This window comes from Lepisma saccharinum, chromosome 2, assembly GCF_977018435.1.
Source record: "Lepisma saccharinum chromosome 2, izLepSacc3.1, whole genome shotgun sequence".
NCBI classification, from domain to species: Eukaryota; Metazoa; Arthropoda; class Insecta; order Zygentoma; family Lepismatidae; genus Lepisma; species Lepisma saccharinum.
The window spans coordinates 21,522,360-21,547,065 of NC_139230.1; the positions used below are offsets into that span (position 1 = coordinate 21,522,360).

Genomic DNA, 24,706 nt, shown 5'->3' on the forward strand with positions numbered 1-24,706 from the left:
ATTCGCATTTTTATGTGGAAAATTGTAATTTAAAAAAAAAACAATAAAAATTTGATTATCTCGAAAACTACTAATTTTCGGATTGCAAATTGCCTCTACTTTAACCCCTTTCAGGGAATACATCTAATTACAGGTCACCCTGTATATGTATATATAAAAAAACGTTTTCTACACCAAGTAAATTACATGAAATACACGTAAAATTCATTGCAAGTAGATAACCTTGAAAACCATGGTATTCTATAACCAAAATCTTCAGTTAAAAGAGTCATATTGTTGATTTCAAATTCAGAATTTCAAATTATATTAATAATCCATTTGTTTTCCTCTCTGTGCATGTGTGTGTTTTTCTTGTGGGTGGAGGGAGGGGTTATTTGCTTCATATATTTTATAAGAAGAAAAATGTACCTGCTCGGAGTTTATATTCTACGATGTATTTTTTTATTGGGCTATTTCCATCCTGGCTCAAAATCCAACCAAGTTTTACTGAACGACTTCCTTTTTCAATCACTTGAAGGTTTCTTGGAAAGTCAGGTGGTTCTGTAAAGTAAGACAGAAATCAGTTGTGTTAATCAAGAAAAAAAAAATAATGTAGCATATTGCAGCAAAAATGATTTGAAAATATTTGCAGTTGGAAAGCTCCTTATGCCCATCCTCCAAAGAGATACTATCTACAAAGCAAACATATTAAATGCTTAACTCATCAATTCATTGTGCATCTTAATTTGTATTTTAAGATAACTTAAAACATAGTCAGTGGTAAGGAGTATTCAGTCTGAAGCAACACACGTCGCTTGGAAACAAATCCTCAGTAATAAATGCAACTTTTTTGAACTGAAGAGATACAACAATCTGCATGTGTTGCTTGTCACTTGTATGTCACACAGTTTGATTGATTGATTGATTTGGTGTTTTAAGTCCACTTTATGCACAGTAAGGCTAATTGGGACTAGACCTACAGTTTAAAGTGGGATCTGAATCACCATGTGCCTCCACCAGGTATTGAACCTTGGATCCCTTGATTACAAGGCGCTGTCACTGCACCATCGAGGAGGCCTTATGTACGTATGTCACTCAGAGTAGGTTTTTTTCTTAATGGCTTACGTCATGTTGCCTCAGTCTGTTGTTCACACATGCACAGTAAATGTTTGCTTATAGACTGAAGGGCCCTGTGTAACTTGTCACTTTAGTGCAAACGCCCCACTCTCACTTGTTGCCTGTCGCTTTGATCTGAAAGCTCCCATAATTGCATTATTTTTTTAATGCTAACCAACCTATTATTAATTGAAATGTCTAAAATCCACTATGTTGGATTGACTAAAGAGTTTTACCTTTCAATATTTGTGGCAAAGAAAAACTGAAAATAGGTTTTTGACAAATCTTACATATACAAAATTTCATTCTACTTTGTTTTGTGGTTCTATAATGAATACAAATACGTAACTTTTCAGCTTTGGCATCTTAGATGGGATGCAAAAATGTACCTAAAACCAGTTTGCAACCAGTGGTGTTTTCTTCCATGTTACATGGTACGTATATCGCAGGTAAACCAACTATTTTCTTATGGAAATTGCTGAAAAATTTGAAGTTTTCTGACTTCTGTTTTTGTTTTATTTGCATGCCTGAAGTTGGTGTTTTATTTCTATTACAGTATAACTAATTAATATGTAACTAATTAATATGTACTCCCTCTGTCCCATAATTATTGTCCGGTACACTTTTGTTTGTTGTCACAAAATACTTGTCCGATATTCAAACTGTGACACTTGTGTATACAGAAGAAGAAAATGAAACACGGGAATGAGTCATACAACGTTATTACTCAAGGATCACTACAAATTGGCCGATCAAGTATCCAAAAGATCATAAATAAAAAGTTACCATTTTGGCATACCGGACTATAATTATGGGACAGAGGGAGTAATAAATATACACAAAAAATATGAATTGTTGCAGTAAACCAGGTCAAATTTTTAGAATATACCACTGTTTTGAACTCAGATTGTTTCACACAGTTATGATTACATATACTTAAGATAATTAAAAATGAATATTTGAATTCTTGTTTATTGATTCAAGAAATAGTTTGTCAAGACAAGCTGAAAATAGGGATGGGCCGATATGAAATTTTGGGCGATACCGATAAAGTACCGATATAAAATTTACCGATACCGATAACCGATATTCTACCGATCTGATACAAAATTAGATATGGTACTTGAAGAACATGAAATGTTCCTTGATCTCCTTAACAAATGTGTGTTTCGAGGCGACTGCAGTGCAAAAGAAGGTTAATATTTAGACAATTACTTTTTTAGAAAGTAGGGCATCGAGATTGTCCATAAAAATTACAACAAAATGGCAGAATTTTGCAGTAAATTATAAGATATTTATCGATATATCGGATCGGTAAAATAATCGGTAATTTTACCGATAAACCGATACACCGATATGCCTATATCGGCTGATACCGATAGAGTACCGATTAATCGGTCCCATCCCTAGCTGAAAGTATGTATCAAGTTCTCAAAATTACTTTAAGAAAATTACAAAACTAGTGGTACAGGTAAACACATGGGTAAGAATGCAATAAAGGCTACCTTGTATAAAAAGCCACAGTGTCATTTTATCCTGACCATATAAATTTGATGCTATGCAGAAATATTCCCCACTGTCTTCACGGATAGTGTTTGTAATTCCAAGTTCAGAAATTACACCATCAGTTGTATTTGTTTCTTTATTGCTGATTCTAAAAGAAAGCAAAATTAAATTAAGTATTATAATTTATTTTTATTTGGTAATATGGTCCTTCTACATGATATACACTTCTAATAAATATTACCTAGAGATGAGCTCGAATGAAACACCAACATCAATACATTACTGGTAAGACACACTAATATCATATGGATATAAAATATTGGGATGACGCATAAGTTCGTAGCATTTTTTCACTGTGGCAAACGTTTTTATTTGAAACTCATTTGTAATGAACAAAAGACAGAAATTAATCAGTAATATATTTTCCTTCATTGCCTATGACTGTCCACCAATGCTGGGGGAGTTTTTAAATTCTACACCTGAAGAAATCAGCTGATTTGGGGTTAAAGATGTCATCAAGATAAGTTTGAAGAGCAATTTTGTTACCAGAGGAAGATTGGAACCTTGAAGATTGGTGGATTAAGAGCTGATAAAGTGGAAAGCTGAGGGTGCAAGATCAGGAGAGTAATAAGGATGTGAAATAACCTCCCAACCAAGCTACTGGATAGCAGCTTTTGTCATGTTAGCAGTGTGCACATGATGCAGTCTTCCTGGCCTACTCGCTGATTTGTGTTGTTTTCACTTAAAGCATGCTGTATCCTGAACTTTTAACAATGAAATGCAAACGTCGCACAATAGTTGGATGGTCACAGTTCATCACATCTGCTAATTTTTGGGTCGACTGACGTGGATCATTGTGGATTTAAGCATTTCAACAGTCTCCATTAAAGCCCGGTGGTCTTCCTGAACATGGAGAGTCACTAAAGTCCAAATTGCCCTCTTTAAAAACGACAAAACCATTTTCTTGCCCTGCTTTCCCTGTTGGCATTCTCCACTTACACAGTACAAATGTTTTGAACTGCCTTCCCTCCTCTGTTAAACTCAGACAAAAGAATATGTCAGAATTTTTCATTTTTTCTCACTTGACAATTAGTGTTCTTAAGCCCACAAATAACACTGTCTTCCTTCACATCTCCAAAATTCAATGCATATTCCAAAGAATAACAATGCCATTCCAATGGATGAATGTTGAACGATAAACAAACTCCTAACACCACAGTGTTGCCATACCAAACACAAACGCTATGAACGTATGCATCAACCCACTAACAAACTCTTTATGAAGAACTTGAATGATTATGTAATTAGTATGCGAGTACAGAGGAACCTTGAAGTCACAGTCCTGGAAATTAAATTCTCCTACATTATACGAGATGCATCCAGAAAGTAAGTTTCCCTATTTTTTTCCCGTGAAAGTAAACATAATGAGCTGTGTAAATTGCGCATGCGCAGCAGAGCTAAGACGTATCAATCATATGCCAGGTGGACAGATCCCGCCCGGCGCCAGTAGCGAGGCAGCAGTGGTCTGAAGTGGAAGCTCGTATTCCTTCTCCCACCACATGCGAGGTTCGGTCGGTGATAAAGTTCCTGAATGCACAGAGCATTCCGCCAATTGACATTCATCGTCAGTTCTGTGAGGTCTATGGGCCGAACATTATGAGTAAGCTGATGGTGCGTCGCTGGTGTCGGCAGTTTTCGGAAGGTCGTCAAAGTGTCCATGATGAAGAGTGCAGTGGGCGTCTGTCCCTCATCGTCATCACTGATGATCTGGTTGAGCTGGTGCGGCAGCGCATCGTAGAGAACCATCGCTTCACGATTACAGAGTTGAGTAGCCTTTTTCCGCAGATATCGCGATCCGTGTTGCATGAGATTGTCACGCAGCGCCTGCTGTTCAAAAAATTGTGTGCCAGGTGGGTGCCGAAAAACCTGACACCCGAACACAAAATGAAACGTTCAGGAGCAGCACTGACATTCCTGCAACGGTACCATGATGACGGCGATGATTTCCTCGACAGGATCGTCATGGGCGATGAGACGTGGATTTCGCACTTCACCCCAGAAATCAAGCAGCAGTCAATGCATTGGCGGCATAGTGGATCTCCGGTCAAGAAGAAATTCAAACAGACGCTGTCGGTACAGAAAGTGATGTGCACCGTGTTTTGGGACAGAAACCTAATTTCGAATTGACTTCCTCCCCAGAGGTGAAACGGTGAACGCTGACCATTACTGTGAAACACTAAGGAAATTGCAACGTGCCATTCAAAACAAGAGGCGTGGCATGCTTACTGCAGGTGTTGTGCTCCTCCATGACAATGCTCGTCCACATACGGCTCGGCGCACAGCAGCTGTTTTGATGGAATTTGGCTGGGAGTTGTTTGATCATCCACCTTACAGTCCTGATCTGGCTCCCAGCGATTTTCACGTTTTCTTGCACCTCAAGAAATTCCTGTCCTCCGGTGAGCGTTTTGGCAATGACGAAGAGCTGAAGACATCTGTCACACACTGGTTCCATTCACAGGTGGCAGAGTTCTACGACAGTGGGATCCAAAAGTTGATACCACGATACGACAAGTGTCTCAATTCTGGTGGTTGCTATGTTGAAAAATAGCTGAACCTTTGCTGTACCTGTTGCCAATAAATGGTTTCCTGAAACTGTGTTGTTGTTTTTTTTTTAAAAAAATAGGGAAACTTACTTTCTGGATGCGCCTCGTACATTCAGTCTTGATGGTCCCAACAAAGCCAAATTATAAAATTTTCCCCAATTTTACATTTTCCCCCATTTTAAATTTTTTTAGCCTGGTCCCCTGAAACATGTACAATCGAGGTTTCAATGTATATGGCTGCAATGAATGCTGGATATATGAATTATACATATGTGTTCAGTATGATGCCAGGGGTCCAAGATTCGAATCCCAGCCTGGGCATGGGTGTTCTTTGTGAGTGCCCCTTCATCAATTTCATCATATAATCACTCATCCTCATCTTCGCGATTAGCCAAAAGTGTCAGAAAAGTGAAGTGAAATGAACCAAATCAATCAATCAAGTGGGGCCTCAAGTCACAGTTTTCAGGGGATTGTGGCTAAAGAACTCCAAGTGAGGAAAAATGTATAATCCAAGAAAATTTTACGTCTTGCCTTCTTGAAACAAGAAGCAGTATTACCAAGACTGTTGAGTTCTGGTGCTGTCACTGCATCTTTGCTGTGGATGGATGTAGTGGAGAAACTAATATGAATGTCCACATGTGGAAGATCAACAAATTCATTAAAATTACAAAATGAAGAATTCAAAATATAGATCTTTGATCAGTATCATTTACATGCATAAAATATCAAAATAAAAAATATACAAACCTATAATTTGAGCTTGAATCCAATCTATTTTGTCCTTTACGCCAAATCAGGTGCATTGGTTTATCTCCTTTTGCTTCACATAGAAGAGAAGCTTTATCATTTGATCTCACTGTTTGATTTCTTTCTTTTATGGAAAATTGTGCTGGAACTACAAATCATTGTAAGTTTTAAATACAGCTATACATGGTTTGTCCAATAAGTATTGGGACTGAAGTCATAAAAATAAATTTATTGAAGATATATGTACAGTGTGTTAACATGCTTCAAACTATGACCCTCCTGCTCCTGCATCAATACACCACTGTCAGCACTTTTTCCACTCTTCATACACACCTTGGAAGTCAGCAACCGCAAGGCTGTTCAGGCACCTCGTCGAAGCCGCTTCAACCACCTAAATCGTCCTGAAATGTTGTCCTTTCAGGCTCCTTTCGATCCAAGGGAACAAAAAGAAGTTGGGGGAGCCATATCTGGACTGTAGGGTGCTTGTGGCAGCGTTGCCACATTGTGTTTGGCCAGTGTCTCTCTCACGATTAGCGACATGTGATTGGGCGCATTGTCGTGATGCAGCAGCCAGGAATCGGCAATCTCCCTTCGGAGGCGGCAGACCCTAATCCTCAAACATTCCAGCACTTCTGCATAAAATTTCCCTTTCACTGTTTGTCCAGCAGGCACAAACTCCTTGTGCACCACACCTTTTGCTTCAAAAAAGACAATGAGCATCAATTTCACTCTTGAATTGATCATATTCGTCTTCAACGTCTTCCCGGCCATCTTTGATTTTTTATGCCACTCAAAAACACACGTTGTGGACATGGCCTCATCCTTGTAAGCTTTACAGATCATATCAAAAGTCTCCATAGCAGAATTGTTCAGTTTAACGCAAAATTTGATGGCACAACACTGCTCAATGGTTTGCTGCATCTTGACTCTCGACGCGAGCACTAAACACACTTTCACTTCAGGCACGACCTACAAACTCAAAAGGCTCGGAGGCAACTGAGCTGGGTCTTCTAGCTCACGTGACATCCCACAACACCGATCCCACCCACAGAAACTGCCCTCCACCCCTTCCCATTGGCCGGACAAAATCAATCCCAATACTTATTGGATAAACCCTGTAAAATATATTGTTTACATTTGTTTAGTATTTTAATTTTGTTGGTTTTCACAAATTTACAAGTACTATGAATGTAGTCATGTGGATAAATTTGGACAATTGTTCATAAAGGAAATTGGATGGCAATTATAATCTATAATCTAGGATTTATTATAAGATGACACATTTTGTCCATTATAAAATGTTTATAAGCAACAAATTACCCTACAGAGCACAAATCTCTAAGGGATATCCATTGGATCTCCAATTCTGGATGTCCTGGAGACATCTTTTGGACATTTTAAACTTGTCCAATTTTTGATATGCAGTAAATGTCTACATCTCATCCAAAATATTCTTACATTTATCACATATCAAAATACTACATACTTTAAGAATGAGTTAGAAATGAAATAAAATGCATTTACATTTAGTTCAATCATTGTGATACAAGAATTACATGTTGCAAAACATAATCTGATACAGCACTGTGCAGGTCCATTGTCTGGTCCAGCAAGTCTCACATGCACATAATGAATATAGATAAAGTGTGGCACTCTGTGTGTCAGTCAATTTGCAAGATGTTACAGTGTTTACATGTGACAGAATTAGCTCCAATGCTTATCCAGGATCTGACTGCTACAGTATATTCATTCCCATATTGCATATCTAAGAACCCATAGAGCACACAAATATGTATCTTGGATATTCATACCAAAGTTTTGGATATCCAGCAGATAGGCAAAAATATGAAGTAGACATCCAGTGTGTATCCCCTAAATATCCATACGTCCATCCAGGAGACATTCATAGGATAGTCATAAAATATGTTTCATGGATATTCTGTGGATTGTTTCTGGATATGTTTTAGACATCAGCTCTATGTGGGAGGACCCAGGGAAACTGGAATTTTTTAATAAAAATTGTGTATTTATTTTTAGGTGTTACAAATTTAATCTCCTTCAAAGTACTGTCCATTTGATACAATGCACCAGTCTAAAAGTGTTTTCCACTTTTCGAAGCAGTCCTGAAACTCTTGCAAAGTGATGCCTTTTAATGCCCCCATCGTTTCTTTTTCCACCTCTTCCACATCTGCAAAACGTTTTTCTTTGAGGACTTTTTACATTCGGGGGAATAAAAAGAAGTAGCACAGAGTGAGATCGGGTCAATATGGCAGTTGGATAAGCTGGATCATTCTGTTTTTGGTTAAAAATTGTGTCACACTCGAGGCTTTGTGTGCTGGCACATTGTCATGGTAAAGTCACCCCTCCCCACTTTGCCACAACTCGGGGCGTTTTCATCTCATTGCATCAAGCCAACGTTTCACAACTAGTAAGTAATACGTCTGGTTAACAGTTTGACCATTAGGAATGAATTCTGAGTGAACAATACCATTGGCATAAAAAAAAGAAATCAGCAGTGGCGATGCTACATAAAGGGCAACTAGGGCACTGCCCCACAACAATTTTAACATAAAAAGTTCATCTGAAGAGACGATCAGTATATACGCGTAAATATTTTTTTTTTGTTTTTTCCCTCAACCCCTACGTTGCTGCAACCAGACTTACAGGGTATGCACCCTGTGCGAGGTTAATATATTTGTAAGTCCTGTTGGAGAGAGTTCAATCTCGGCTCTGCCCCGGAGACGTGACGTCACTGACTGATCCAAACATTTACAGCATCGGCAAGGGACGGTCCCCTCACAATGGAAAAGCGCGAAATTCGTAGCCGTCTCTGGGCAGGGAACGAGGTGCCCTGCCCATTCATGTTTGCCTCCTTCACCGTTCAGTGTTTCCAACGCTTGGCAGGCAGTTCATTTGTTCTTCCAGCCTGCAGCAATAAGATAGAAAAAAATCCCTCGAATGCTTTTCTTCGCGCTTGTTCCGGCGACCTGAAAAGTTGACAACACTTTTTATTGCACAAACTAGTCCCTCGTATTTTTAAAAAGATCCTTCTTTCTTCCCATTGTAATACGGATTTGGATTTGAGTTAGTGTGTGAGTTTGCGTTGCGTTTCGTCTGTGCGTATTGGTCGCTTATGAAATAATTAGTTTTTCGCGATTTTATAGTTACTGTACGTGTTTATTTATTTGTGTAATTGTGTCTGTGTTCCAGCAACTTGACATGCAGAATATCTTCGTAAGTATAAACGAACTTTTTGGGGGTACATGGCCATTGTAAAATGTTGTAACTGAACTTAACGCTGCATCATCTTCCCAGTTAGTCATTGATATTAGTGGATACTTGGTGAATATGACATTGAATCATGTAGAAACTTTAATATCTATGCCTTTCAATTCATTGACAATGGAAGAGAAACTGCAGTGTAACATTTTTCTAATCATTCCAGTATCTACCCAAAGTTTAGTTACTGCAAGCGTATAGGGTTCCGACGTCAATATTCGAGTTTTTTTTTATTCATGTAATTTGTTCCATACGTTGCTGATTTTTCGTATTCCTACGTAGTGAGTATTTAATGCTCTTTGGAGAGATATCTTGATCAGAATGTTAATTTTATTCCAAATTGTTCGAACAATTTACTTACTCCATATCAAGGAACTCCCCTCAAAAACCTTAAAGAGGAATATAGAGGTAAACTGCCCCCCCTCCCCATCCAAAAGAAAAATGTGCCCTGCCTGACTGAAAAGGCACGCGCCGCCCCTGGAAATCAGCATCGTCTTGACATGTCAATAAGGGTGCCGACTTTCCAAAATTTCTATGGGTGCATATCAATGGCAGTTAGATCTGTAATTATCAAGTATTGTATACTTTAAACAACTTACATGCACAATGATTGCAAGAGGCAATGATATTATCAACACGTTACTAAAAGAAAATACCACATTCATACAAATTAAAATGAAAAAATCTTCATAAATGCAAATAATTTTTATTGTATTGCAGAAAGAACTTTGCAAGGATTTTGTTGTGAACAGAAACTACAAAATGACTAACTTTATGTACCAAATAATAATAATAATAATCATGGCATGTTAACTTTCAATATAAAACACATTCTTTCTGTCATTTGCACTTATTAATTTGTTTGCAATTTTGGTAATGTCAATAATTTTAGTCATTTCTTTATGAACATGCAAAATTGCCAAATCATTCAATCTTTTTTGGATCATTGTTGACCGCAAAAATGTTTTCAATCGTCTAAGTGCTGAAAATAACCGTTCAGAGGTACAAGAAGTAACAGGTATATTTCAAATCACCCGTACAAACTTCACAAATTCTGTGAACATTTCACGCATGGGACCACTGTTTTCTCTACTTAAAATATTTGTAATGTCTGATGACAAGTTGGCCACTTTTTCTTTGTTCGTTCTGCACACATCTAGAAACATGTCCCTGTGCAATGTTAGCTTGTCTTTATCAAAGTCTGTCACATAGAACTGCAGAATTCGATCAGCACCAATTTGACCGATAGCAAAACCTTCAAGTTATGAAATAAATTCCAAAACCTTTGTTTGAAATCTACAATTTAGCGAATCAATTATTTCAAAAAATATTTGTCAGTACATTTCCTCCGGCCTTTGATACCTATGAGGATCACTACCTTCATCGTAGCATTTTGGCATCTTCCTTTTTCTAGGCAAAATTGGTTCATCAATGTTCAATTCCTCCGCTTTCCTCATGGTTTCATTCCACAACTCAAAAAATATATCCCTTTGTGAAGCTAAACTTGCAGACAAAGTTTCCACCAAAGTTTTGATTTCTCGGTATGACAATGAAGAGAAGAAGTTCTGAAAAGAAGAATGAAGTTGTTCAATCCTGCCGAAAACTGAAATTAACATTTTCAGGAAAATAAGAAATCTGAATTGATGTAGGTTTGAAAAATATCCACTAGCCTTCCAACCGACTTCACTTTTTTCTTTTGACAGATCTTCCAAAAATTTCAAGAGAACGTTATAATTACATTCCAACGATTGTAGTGATTTTACCCTCACACACCACCTTGTGGGACAGAATGGTCGCAAAGTCAGTCTGGGAATGTTTCTTACAACACCATCTTCGTTGTCTTCTTGTAGCGATTGAAACACTGCTAGCCTCTTTGGCGAATGTGTTACAAATGATATTAATTCACGAAGAATCACCAGAAAGTCTGGCACATAACTGATACCTTGCATCGCATCTTGCATTACCAAATTCAAATTATGCGCCGAACAATGAACAAATATAGCTCTCAGCTCCAACTGAGTAATCCTACTTTGTAATCCTGTTAAATGTTCACTGACATTACTCGCGCCATCATAACATTGACCACGACAGTATTTATGTCAAGAGATAAACGTCTTATGACATCCTGGACGACTTCAAACAATGTCCTAGAACTTGTTGAAGCTACTTCATAGAAGCCCATAAACACTTCTTCAACTTGCACATTTTCATCGACAAATCTGAAGCATATAGATATTTGTTCCTTCACTGATATGTAGGAAGTCTCATCTACAATGAGAGAAAAATATTGTGCCGCCTTAATCGATTTCACAATATTTTGCTGTACATCGCTGGATAATAAAGAGACAATTTCATTCAATATATCGTGAGAAACCCACTTATATGTAGTTCGCTGCAGCTAAGGAGCATCTTCTGCTCTAAGCAGCAGCAACTGATGAATATTTGATGTTTCATCAGTGTGACCCCGAATTGCTATTTCTTGCTGACTTAAAAATTGGAGGGACGTTAACGTTATTATCTTTAAAATCGCTTTGCGTGCATTTTTCATATCTCCTAATTTATGTGCTGAGATAAGAGATGACACATTGGTTCCTTGTTTCGTAGTTGCCAGAGCAGTCACGGACGAACGATGAAGTGTACATTTTTCGTGAACCCTGAAACGTTCAATTGCTTTTTGCCACTGGGAAAATCCATTTCGAAAAAATGCATTACATAAATCCCTGTCTGCAGAAGTAGAGCCGACGGAAGCACTATACTGGAATCAAAAGCGTTTTTACGCACACTACAGAACACTTTGTCCAATTCTTTGTCATAATAAATCCAAGGAAATGTATTTTTCCATCCTTCATGGTATGACCTGCCTGACGATTTCTTGACACTTGTTGCTAATGTACTACAGGAACTGGCAGAAGACACATTCTCGGGTTCCTTATTTTTTGACTGAACATGCTTCTCACTATGTTCAGTGTCAGTAATATCCACCTGTGATGATGACGACAAACATATGACGAATTTATCCATAGCGACTAGCAAACCTACTGTTTGAATTCGAAAGTATGTAAAGAAGCAATACTCAATATTGTGTTTCAGCTTTTCACACGCGTCCCGTGCCATGTTTGAAAATTGTGAAAATTTTTGCCCGGCGAAGAGCTTTTGCTCCACGCATCCGGTCAGTAGACCCTCTTCTTTGTACTAACTATTAACACAGTAACACCCCTTTTTTCTGAAAATGAGAACTTCCCAGTCTACAATCTAAGCTCCCGCATCCTTCCAAGCCATTGTCTCTCGGAGAACAAACAAAATGATAACAATCCAGATTACATGAAAACAACTTCACTGAAATCGTAAACCACGTCGCTCCTATCTGATTGAAACAAACAAAAGAAGAAAAAATCAACTATTGACGTAGTCAGTCACAATCGGCTTCCTTGTGTTTCGGTATATTCTTTATTAGTGCTCAATATCAGCAAGTAGTTATTTTAAAACAATTGTTGATGAATGGAGTGGGGGTATTGTAGTGTGTCACTTGTAAGGAAACATCAAAGGAAGGCGAAAAGACGGGATTCTATTCACAATACAATATACTTCCATTGTTATTGTGGGGACTGCCTTTGGCTTGACCAGAGACAGGCAAGGAAAGGGGGTGGGGAATGTGTTGCTTGGTTGCCTTTGCACAAACACATTTGAAACAATTATGTTTTAGAGGTTAAAAAATTTAACTTCCATCTCAATGTTTTAATTGCTTATTATTTTTTGATATTGGAAAGTGAGAAATATTTATTTTATTTTGTTTTTATCAAACTAAAAATCTTGTGGGTGCCTCGCACCCACAAGATTATTTATGTGGGTGCTAGAGTCTCGAAGCACCCATATAGTCGGCACGCATGCATGTCACCCTGACCGAGGTTGGTCTGCAAGTGACAATTCACCATTCCTGAAGCAGGAAAACCACTCATAAACTTGTGTCTTCCCCAGAGTAGCTTCCTTGTAAGATGTTTAAAGCATTACAACTGTTCCCTCTGCCATTTTCCCTAACAGAAAACAGAATTTCACAACCACACATTGTTCAAACTTTTCAGTCATCACAGAAATCGACAAACAAGCGAGAGGCGCTTAACAAAAAAATTTTACTTCGTGGCACCAAAACTTCACTCGATGATGCTGCTTGACATACTGATGCAGAAGATATCTAGCAACAGAAGCATGTACTACAATGGGCCTGCTCACCAGAGAATGATTTTGGTTTCTTTTGGGTCCCCCCACATGTGTGATTCAAGAGAACAGGATGTCATCTGCACATTTCATTTTTATTGTGGATAAGAAAAGGATATATTCTGGATTAGAACTGGACAAAATCTGGACATTTATTAGAGATTGTTTGAACATTAACTGGATATTTTCATACATATTTTGGATACAAAAAAAACATTCCTGTACAAGATTTAGGTAAACTTCTCCAAAAGTTACTTGACCACCCTGAAAGTTTTCTAAGTCCAGAAATCATTAATTTGGCAACATAGCTCTTGAGCAGCATTAGAGAGTAGTCAACTTTACAACAGGTCCCTCTACTAGGCGAGAAACCCTGTGGTGAAAGATTTATATTCTTGTTTATAACATGAAGTCAGAAACTATATCAAACCAACATATTAATATAAAAAGACACAAAAAGCATAAGTGTGAGAAATAATTGTAGAGAATACTTGCCATTCAGCATGTTAAAATTGCAAGCAGAGAAACAATTGCGAGGTTGGAAACACTACACGTGCTAGTTTTCCACCTGGAGGAAATCGCTCTCAAGTTTGAACACAAAATGGCATAATTACGAATCATTTATAAAAATGAAATATAAGAACACCTTGCAAAGTACTGTGCGATGAGCGAAAATTAATGATTCTCTCAATTTGCAGCAAAAATATGTTCGTCGCATAAAAAACTGGTAGCTTGCATAATCATCAACACGTTTCAAGGCATATGCTGCAAGCGATGTTGTAGAGTATTGGTAAAGTACTCGCGTTACAGTTTATTCCCCTAGGAATTAAAGGTCGCGGGTTCAAATCTGAAACTATCCAAACTCTTTTGTTGTTGTTGTTGTTGTTGTTGCAATTATGTCTTTGAAATACATTGAGTATGGCCTTTAGTAATTAAGTTGAATAATTTTGTTCCAGAATGTTCAAAAAATTTAATCCGGTGTGGAATTCGACAAATGTTTCCAGCACATCAATATATTTGCTTTTTATTTCTGGCACTAAAGTATACTTTTCAGAGATGAGATTTATTTCAAAACACTAACTTTACACTCAATCTAGGCATGCAACATGTGAAAAGTCTGCAATTATTTTGAAACTAATTTATATAATGCTTTATTATCATTATTACCATTCACTCTAAGTAATTCTTTCTATTATTCTTTAAGAAAGCAATAGGAACATTTATCAATTTGGATAGAAAAATAAGTCATTTTCCAACAGAAAGTGTTTACAATGTATGTGCTGACCAGGGATAGGAAGTTGATGAAGAATCACTTTGTTTTCTGAGTCCTCGAAACAATTCTATACCTGATACCAGTTAGTTTCCCTTCAGATAGAACCAGATAAAAATATTTTTATTATCTTTTTTTTTTTTCATTCTTAGGTCCGTTTTTGGTAATTTGTCTTTTTCAGTATCTTTCCTTTTTCTTTGTTATGCCGTCTCGCAGTTGGAATCCAAAGCATTGCACCTTGGACCACACCCCACGGAAGGAGGACTTAAGGCAAAATGTGGGCATTTTAAAAAATGCTGTATTCGACATGTTTACCTCAAAGTCGCACAAATCTACTTGATGCCCTAAGGACTCTTCGGGGTTGTTTGAACAGTGCAGATCAGCTATTGCATCAATTCGAATAGCCTGCATTTGCCTACTTAAAGATCTGGTAATGACTCGCCAATTGGTGTGGGGAATGGGGCTAGATGAAACTGCTAATGAATGAAGTTCATCGAGTGTTCGATTAAGTTCATCATCGACTTCATTGAGCCTCTCCATTGAACACTCATTGCTTGGCAAATGGAAATAGACATGCCAAAAGAGAAAAAGAAAGGTTTAAAACCAGGAAGCCAAGCCTCCACCACTTAAATCGTTTACTTTACCATTATTGATTGAGCACTTGCTTCGGGAGAAATGAGAATAGGTCAGATGGTGTTTACTGTTTACGGAGCTAAACAAATAATAGTAGCAGGAGAAGGGTAGGTGGCTGAGGTATATGCCAGCACTTATCTCTGCTTCCTGGCGGTGAAACTGGCTGCTACTATCAACTATCCACAACTGATTCATAACTAAATGGGCTGGTGAGAGGGCACCCTTTGCTTATATAGTAACCAGTTCGCTGTACTTTGCAACCTCCGTTTCCTGTGGAATCCTCCTACACAAGTTGGAGCATTCCAGGAGATGGAGGAAACCGGAAGTGAAGTACACCAGGAAGCAAACTTTCTGCACATGCATCCCCAACCATTTACAATATTAAGAAAATACATAATCTTATGTTCGCCAAACACAACTTCTTTTTCATTTGCTGCCTGTCTACTGTTTTTTAGAAAATTCATTCTTAAAGTAGGTGAATGATTTATACAGAAAAATAAAGTTGAAATTAAAGTAGAGAAAGCCCAATTTTCTCTTTGATCCAGTAATTTAGTAGTTTAAACCACCAGAAGCAGGTTTTATGGAATTATTCAACTTCTCTCTTTTATATTATTCGAAAATAAAGCTTTTATTTTCAGCATTTTCATTTTTAAGAATATTTTTAAGGTCATTCTACAGGTCATTAACTTCCGAGCCCTAGTGATAACTAAGCTATTTTTCCTATCTGGTTTCTGCACCTGTCACTTGGTATATGATGGTCTTCTGCAATTGAGATAGCTCTCTGGAATTTACCAATGTCATTTCCAAAAGCTGAAGAAATATTTCGTTACATTTTTCGCCTTCTGGAAAAGTTTCTGCTGTGGTTGGGAATCAATCTTACGACCCTTGTCACACAAGTTGAGCACGTTACCACTACACCACAGACACCACTGATACTCAATATACAGTGTGAAGAATGATAGTCCAATATTTAGGTCTTTTAATTTAACAACTTCTTGTATCCGTATATCTCAAATAACGCAAAAGGAAATTGTAAATACCCACCTCGAATAGTGAGGTGTCTTTCTCCCTCCCTTTCTGTCAATCAATATACATGTATAATTTCACTTTTCCGACTTGTGAGATTGGAAATGCTTGTGCTTGGCCGCTCCTCTTTCTCCAATATTTATCAGTACTTCGAACTTCTGCTGAAGAAACGAACGCACTACTTGCACATCCATGAGTATCCCAACACGTTTCACATAACTAACGTTGAATACAAATACGATACTCTGTTAAAGAAAAATACCTATGCAGTGGAATGCTATTCTTAAAACTGGCATCTGTGGTGTAATGGAAACGTGATCGACTTGTATGACGGGGGTCATAACATTGATTCCCAACCATAGCAGAAACTTTTCCAGAAGGCAAAAAATGTAACGAAGTATTTCTTCTGATTTATGGAAATGACGTTGATTTCTTTAACCCTTATCTGGGCAACCAGTGTCTATCAGACACTGTTGATTATATTTTTTGTCACTTACTTCAAATGATACTTCCTGCAAATGTGATATTTTTTGACTTTGTTTGTTTCTCTCTTTTTCTCATTTCACAATATTTGACTTTGTTTGATAAAGTAGGTCAGGCGTAAAAAAATATTTTCCATTTCACTTAAGTAAACTGGCAAGCAGTGTCTGTCGGACACAGTGTACAAACAAAAGTTGTAATATTACTTGAATATGTATTAACAAATGTTTAATAAAAAATAAAGTATTTAATAAGACATCACATAAAAATACTATTAGCAATAAAATAGAAAAAATGAAAAATAATTAGCAAATAAAACAATTTCCTCACACTACCTTCCGGCGTAACATGTTTCATATACTATGCTGCAAAAATTACAACAACATGCAATTACGATGATGATGATGATGATTACAAGAATTATGGACATAACAATGATGATTAGGTTAAATATCATGTTACTCGGTTGTTTCCACATCGATGAAACATAAAAAATCTTGCATTAGAAGGGCAAGATCCATTTAAAACAATGCAGTGTCCGACAGACACTGCTTGCCTGGATATGTTACAAAAATAGCTTGCCCGGATAAGGGTTAAAGAATTGTAAACCTTAAATTCCAGACAGATATCTCACTTGCAGCAGGCAGATGGGAAATAAAGTTTAGTTATCACTAGAGCTCGGAAGTTGATGACCTATAGAATGACATTAATAAAGAGCCAATAAAGCATACCTCTCACTACTGCCATTGATTAAATATCATAGAGTTAACCATAGAGCCGAAGTTACTTTGTATAAAACCCTAATTTGCAGCATAATGATATATGGGAGTAAAACATTGTCCTTTTATCAAAGCACAGCTGATTTGTAGACTTGTTTGAATGGAAAATACTGATGAAAATATTTGGACCAATAAAAGTGCAAGATATTTTGAGATTAAGAACTAGTGAGGAATCATTGAACTTTACAAAGATGTCCTCATCTCAACTTATATATAAGAGCTAAAAGGTTAAAGTGGGCAGGACATGTAATCGGGATGGATAAAAGCATAATCCCCAAGAAAGTGATGGAAGGAAGTTTTTGAGGGAAAAAATCAGTGGGGGTGACCCAGAAACAGATGGAAAGAAGCGGTTGGAGCAGACGCAGTACAACTATTGGGAACTAGGAACTGGAAGAGAGCAGCCTTAGATAGGATGGAATGGAGGAGGAGGATTGGGCAGGCCTTTGACGTAATACGAACCGGAGTGCTATAGAAGAAGAGGAGGAAGAAGAAGAATGAAATAAACATTATTTTTAAAAAATGGCATAAAATACTATTCGCGCTGCAAAAGTATTTGATTAGAAAATGCATTTGAAATTCACGAAACAACAAGGAAGGAGAAAAATAAGTCTTAAAAAGTAAAAAAAATGTAATAGAAAAAGGAAAAAAATACTAAAAATGACATAAAACAAAAAAAAAGGGTGACAAACGTAAAAAAATATGATAAATATATTCCTATCTATCTGAAAGGAAACAGACTGATAGCAGGTTTAGAATTGTTTTAAAGACTCAGAAAGAAAAATGATTCTTCTTCAACTTTTCAGTCCTTGTCAGCACATACATTGTAAATACTTTCTGTTGGAAAGTGACGTATTTCGATCCAAATTGATGAATGTTCCTATTGCTTTTTTAAAGAATAATAGAAAGAATTACTTAGAGTAAATGGTAATAATAATCAAGCATATATTATGTAAATTAGTTTCAAAATAATTGCAGACTTTTCACATGTTGCATGCCTAGATTGAGTGTAAAGCTAGTGTTTTGAAATAAATCTCATCTCTGAAAAGTATACTTTAGTGCCAGAAATAAAAAGCAAATATATTGAGCTGCTGGAAACATTTGTCAAATTCCACACCGAATTAATTTTTGTGAACATTCTGAAACAAAAATATTCAACTTAATTACTAAACTCCATACTCAATATATTTCAACGACATATAGAAAGAAAAAAAAATGGTCGTAGAGTTTCAGATTTGAACCCACGGCCCTTAATTCCTAGGGGAAAAACTGTGACGCAAGTTCTTTACCAATACTCTACAACATTGTTTGCAGCATATGCCTTGAAACCTGTTGATTATGCAAGCTACCAATTTTCTATGTGACAAACAGATTTTTGCTGCAAATTGAGAGAATCATTAATTTTCGCTCATTGCACAGTACTTTTGCAAAGTGTTCTTATATTTGATTTTTATAAACGATTTATAACTATGCCATTTTGTGTTCAAACTTGAGAGCGATTTCCTCCAGGTGGACCACTAGTGTTTCCAACCTCGTAACAGTTTCCACAGTTCCAATTTTAACATGCTGAATGGCAAGTTTTCTTTAATTATTTCTCATACTTATGCTTTTTGTGTCTTTTTATATTAATATGTTGGTATAATATAGTTTCTGACTTCATGTTATAAACAAGAATATAAATCTTTCACCACAGAGTTTCTCGCCTAGTAGAGGGACCTGTTGTAAAATTGGCTACTCTCTGATGCTGCTCAAGAGCTATGTTGCCAAATTAATGATTTCTGGACTTAGAAAACTTTCAGGGCAGTCAAGTAACTTTTGGAGAAGTGTACATCAAGAATTTTGTGCACAAGTATGTTTATAACATACACGCATGAACACTCACACTCTTTGGCAACTGGTATGGTGAGCAAGACAGACACAGACTCCAAGCAAAAGAACTTTCACCTGGGCTTTCATGCATGATGGCATGTCGTCGAGTGATATTTTGAGAGTTATGATTTAAGACTGTGTCATTGAATTTCAATCCTAACACATAACTCAATGACTAGACACTATGAATGAGTCATTCCAACTATATGAAAACAATAATATCAATTTTTAGATAGCATGTGGATATATACCAGGTATCCCATGTATATGTATCATTGGATATCCCATGGATATCCATAAATGGATATTCAAAACTGGACATATAAAGGATGTGATTTTGAAATTGTGGATATCCCTTATACTCTATCCTCAGAATCTGTGGAGCAAGGCCACACATAGCAGCAGATAAGGGGGAGAAATCGAGTGGGCAGAGAGAAGCAGTACATGCTTGAGTTACTTCCTCACCCCGCACCCCCACCCCACGAAATCCCTTTCCATCTCATGTGTTCATTGGTGGAGCCATCTAGCATCACTACTTGTGCAGAGACTTGTTTTCATTTGCTTGCTCCAGAGATACCTGAGACAGAGCATAGAGATTTGTGCTGTATAGGGACACTTCACTTTTTTACTGCTTTCTGCATCACATCACAACATTTTAAAAATCATACCATGTTATCTGTCAAGTCATGCAACACGAAAGATTTTCAAGTCTAAATGCTAAAATTTCCAAGGAGAAAACTGAATAGAACAAATCCATAAGTAGATTAACCTCACTTATCCTTTGTACCCATAGAGCAATTTTGCAAATGAAAAGTACTTTTGAACTATCAAGAATGAAAACTATTAAACATATCAACACACTACACACTCTTAGAAAGAATTTGCTTACCATTTACATTAAGGTAGATTACTTTACTAAGACCATTTCCTACACCGTTGATGGCTTCACACATATAATATCCTTCATGCTCCTCTTGCAGTCGATGGATGAAGAGAGAACCATTGCCATGAACACGGATTCCACTTTGAGAAGAAACCACATTGCGGTAATTCCCTGCCCATCTACCTAGAGGGTAACATATTCTGAGAATCACATTTCAATGTTCACAATAAAATACTAGCTATGGATACAACATGTGATGGATGCATAGGTAGCACCAGAGAAGAGAGAGGAAAAAATAATATTTATGTTAATACATTATGTTCCCTCATAGTAAGCTCCCTACCTCTTGATAGCAGATCCTGTGGCCACATGTGGTTGAAAGTATGTACATATGCCATTCAGAAAGTAAAGAACATTTGCGCATTCAAATTTAAAGGCACCTCGAAAACTATCAAATGGACTGTATGCTTATGGTGTGCAGGATCGGCTCAAGATAAAATTTTCACCCGGGCAAGGTGGATTTTTGGCACCCCTCTACTTTCCACCCTACCATACCCAACTTTCCACCCTGGTCCCCCTTCTAATAAAAACCTTGACCATGTTACATATTTACAGTTTTAAATAATAAAAATAATAGCCTTATTTTTAAATACTTCAAGTATTACTGTTGAAGAATATGTATATTATAGGTACACATTTATTTAATACCTATAATGATATCAAAATAACAGTTAACTCTTAGCTTAGATTGCTACATGACTTTGCAATGTGTGTATTATGTTACGCAGCAGTATATTCAAATACTTTCCTCCTTGGAGGGATGATAGCAACGATGATGAGGGCTCTATTGAGCTGTGCTTCTGGAATCTAAATTTTTACTTCGTTGAATACTTCTTTATGTGTATCTAACAATTGACTATAGGCTTGATGTTGTTGAATGATAAAAAAACACTTCTATATTTCTTTCCATCTATTATCTATTTTTTACACATTGCTTTCATCTTTTTTACATCTTTCTATCATAACTTTACTTTCACTAAATTGATACTCATTCTCCACCAATTTAATAATATTCTTTCACCTTGTGCTGCCATCTATGTTTATTTTCCAAAACTCCTTGCATTCATATTGTTTCCAATATGAAATATCTGGCTTGTAACAACCCTTTTTAAAACAAATAGCCACACTTATATAATCAAAATTAAGGTCCTGGCACTACTCAAGGAGGACACCTTAGTTTGGTGTCCCCAAAGGATGGCACCCCAGTCAGTCGCCCAGGTTGCCCACCCCTGATGGTGTGCCAGGAATAGTTTAAAGAGGAAATGTCCGAAGCAAAATTTATGGCACTGATGCGTGATGAAACCACAGCTATATCTGATTGGTTGCAGATAGTTCTTGTACAGGTACGAACTTAAGGGGGTTGTACACAAGAGATTCTGGAGCTTCCTTTATCCAGATGGAGAGAGTAATTTTTCATTGCATGTTGAAAGAGAAGATGGGCTTATTTGGTGAGCTACATAATAAAATAAATGCCCAACATTTGATGGAGCTTTGGTGATACAAGGCAGGGAAAAATGGAGTTCAATCTTGTATTAAAAAACATTGTCCATTTGCTCCTTGCATTCACTGTTATGTGCACCAATTGAATTTAATAGTGGAGCAAGCTGCCTCTCAAAATCAATAATTCAATTTGTCAGCATTCCAAACCTTCTTTCCATGTTCACCTCAGAGACTGTTGGCATTGGCAACAGGTTGCACACCATATCCATTTTGGCTGAAGAACATGGTGTATGATATGATTATACACTGTGACTGTGTGTGTGTGTGTGTGTGTGTGGGGGGGGGGTCCATTGTAAATGCAAGAAAGTACAGCATCACTTGTATCTTTGGAAAGTCACAAACTGCCACTGGAGTATGTATTTTGATTCTTGCTTTCACATAAAATCTTCCCAGAAAACAAGTAAAACATATTTATCAATATTTGTTCCACCAGTCTTTCAACATTCACTTATTCCTTTTTTTTATCTTGTTAACTCTTCTGCTATCTTTAGTTGCTTATTATTGCTTGATGATCTTGGTGGAAATAATGAAATGTATACAAAGGGGGCTCTGTAATAATAATTTTGAAGTTTGAAACATAAGACATTACATGAGTTTATGAGGACATTTGACATTATTATGATATTTATTCTTATGATGTTAAAATAAAACTGTTAAAAACGAGTGCCTACAACAGCCCATGATTAAGAAGTGTATAAGGGAGTATCTGGTATTACAAAAAATGGAAAGAATAGACATTTTATGAAACATGCATAAGATGCAAATGAAGTAAGAATAGATGCTTGAATTTGTTAGAGATTTTGACTATGCAGTAGATGAATTATAGTTGCTAAGGGATATACATTGGGGCAAATTTAGATACTTGGCATGCCTAGGCAGAAGAAAACTTTGTCGACCCTTATTTCAAAAGAATATACTGTACCACCAACTACATTAATAATAAAAATAACAATAATGAAACATGCATATTGAACCCACCGAGTACTAGTCAGTCCAGGCATGTTATGGTGAGCTTTCTTTGTTGCAAAATTGTCAATCACATCTTCATAGTCTACTTGCTGCGCAATGTCAGAATTCATGGCCATGAAAAGTACAGCGAGAATTGCCAGTCAATCTTGTGACATATGCAATTGTAAATAAATCTTAAGTCTTAAGAGGAGTTGGCCAAACAATTGGTTGCAGAGGCTGACAAGAATATTCGTAACACAATTTCTAAATTAGAAAATAGCTCCTGAATATTGTTGACAAATAACACTGTACAACACACTTAGGGAGGAAATTCATATTTCATTACTATTAATATGTGGTTTGAAATTAATTATTTCATTACTCCAAAATTCATCCTAGTCTTCTTTGTAATGAATGCTCTTACAGTGTTGTAGCACCGTTCATAAGGTCATTGTTGCCACACCCTGACAAGTTTAGGAAATCAAATTTGCTACAAAACTCATCTAATGATTTTTTCTCTCTTTTTCGATTTAGATATCAGTCTGACAATAACAACCAGAAATGAACTCATATGAAAATCTTCCTTTACTTCGAAAGTAGTGTGAAACTCAACTGTTTCTCTGGTTGTAGTGTTCTTGATCTTTTTCTTTTTTGTGGCCATATTGTATGTCTTTATTTTACTCTTTTCAATGCCAGCATTTTTATGCATGTCATACATAGAGCGACTCTCATGCACACATTCAAGTAATGAGTTGTGCAAGTTTATTACAGTCCCAATGTCGATGTCAACATTTGCAACAATTTTTTGTAGCAACAAATCTCTGTAAGAGTGCTGACTGAAATGTTGACATCACCACCATTTCCAGACATTGTAGAGTGAGCAACAGTCGCCTCACATGTTACTGTTGCCTTTTGAGATTCACCATTTTGAATAACTTCCAAAGCTGATAATATTTCTGTCCAATATTGTTGAGACTACAGCAGGCATCATGACGCACTGGCCAGCATGCTTCTGAAGGCTGCTTTATGGAAATTGTACAATTATCATTTTTCACCTCCATTTACGTCACCGGGATCAACTGTTATGAATGATTTGTCATCATTGCACACTTCAAATGCATCAAGTCTTCATTATTGTCAGCAGGTAAGGAGATCAGTTTCATATTTCTACTGTTGCCTAATAATTGATTGATGCAATACCAGTACACATGCAATATTGCTTATTGGTGTTTGTAACAGCAAGGGATACACATGTAAAGAAGAGGAGTGCTGCTTTATGCATGTTGCCTATTACCTTGCAACATGAGTTAACATTTCTTTTATTCTTAAATCTGTACTTACAGAAAGAGATTTTAAAAATAATATAATATTGAGATGTACTATCTGCAGCCTGCCAGATAGCTAGGCAGCTATCTAGTCTGCCTAGGCCTAAATATGCCCCTGACGTACATCACTCAATACACAAAAGTTTATTGTGTACATTTATTTTGTGCTCTTCTTTACTTTCTTCCTGCAAATGAATTGGCCACACAAACAATGTTGTAATCAATGTTTTTGGCAACAAAGATGGCATAATGTTATTCTTAGCATGAAAAATATTATAATGGTATTAGCACCTTTGTGGAGAGATATAGTGAATTTCTGCACTATGAAACTTCCACTTAGAAAAACAGTGTGCAAGAGAAAGCAATTGTCATGCTGTTTCTGTGACATTCATTTTTACTGGTTACAATATTATTTGTATGACCAATTTAATTAACAAGTAAGGGAAAGCAGTGATCTCAAGCTTTCACTCATAACTGTAAAAAATGCAATATAATGC

General features: G+C 36.8%; 1 protein-coding gene across 4 annotated transcripts in view; it reads right to left on the reverse strand.

Annotated features, from left to right (window-relative positions):
• LOC145983948 (cell adhesion molecule Dscam2-like) overlaps positions 1–24,706 on the reverse strand; it is a 796,725-nt gene that overhangs the window by 50,973 nt on the left and 721,046 nt on the right. For all 4 annotated transcript variants that reach the window (XM_083117150.1, XM_083117148.1, XM_083117149.1 and 1 more), the window contains exons 15-18: positions 20,383–20,559; positions 5,952–6,099; positions 2,601–2,749; positions 409–540 (exon numbers count right to left, since the gene is read on the reverse strand). In XM_083117150.1, coding sequence (XP_082973276.1) covers positions 409–540; positions 2,601–2,749; positions 5,952–6,099; positions 20,383–20,559 — 606 coding nt within the window. The remainder of the gene's footprint in view (positions 1–408; positions 541–2,600; positions 2,750–5,951; positions 6,100–20,382; positions 20,560–24,706) is intronic.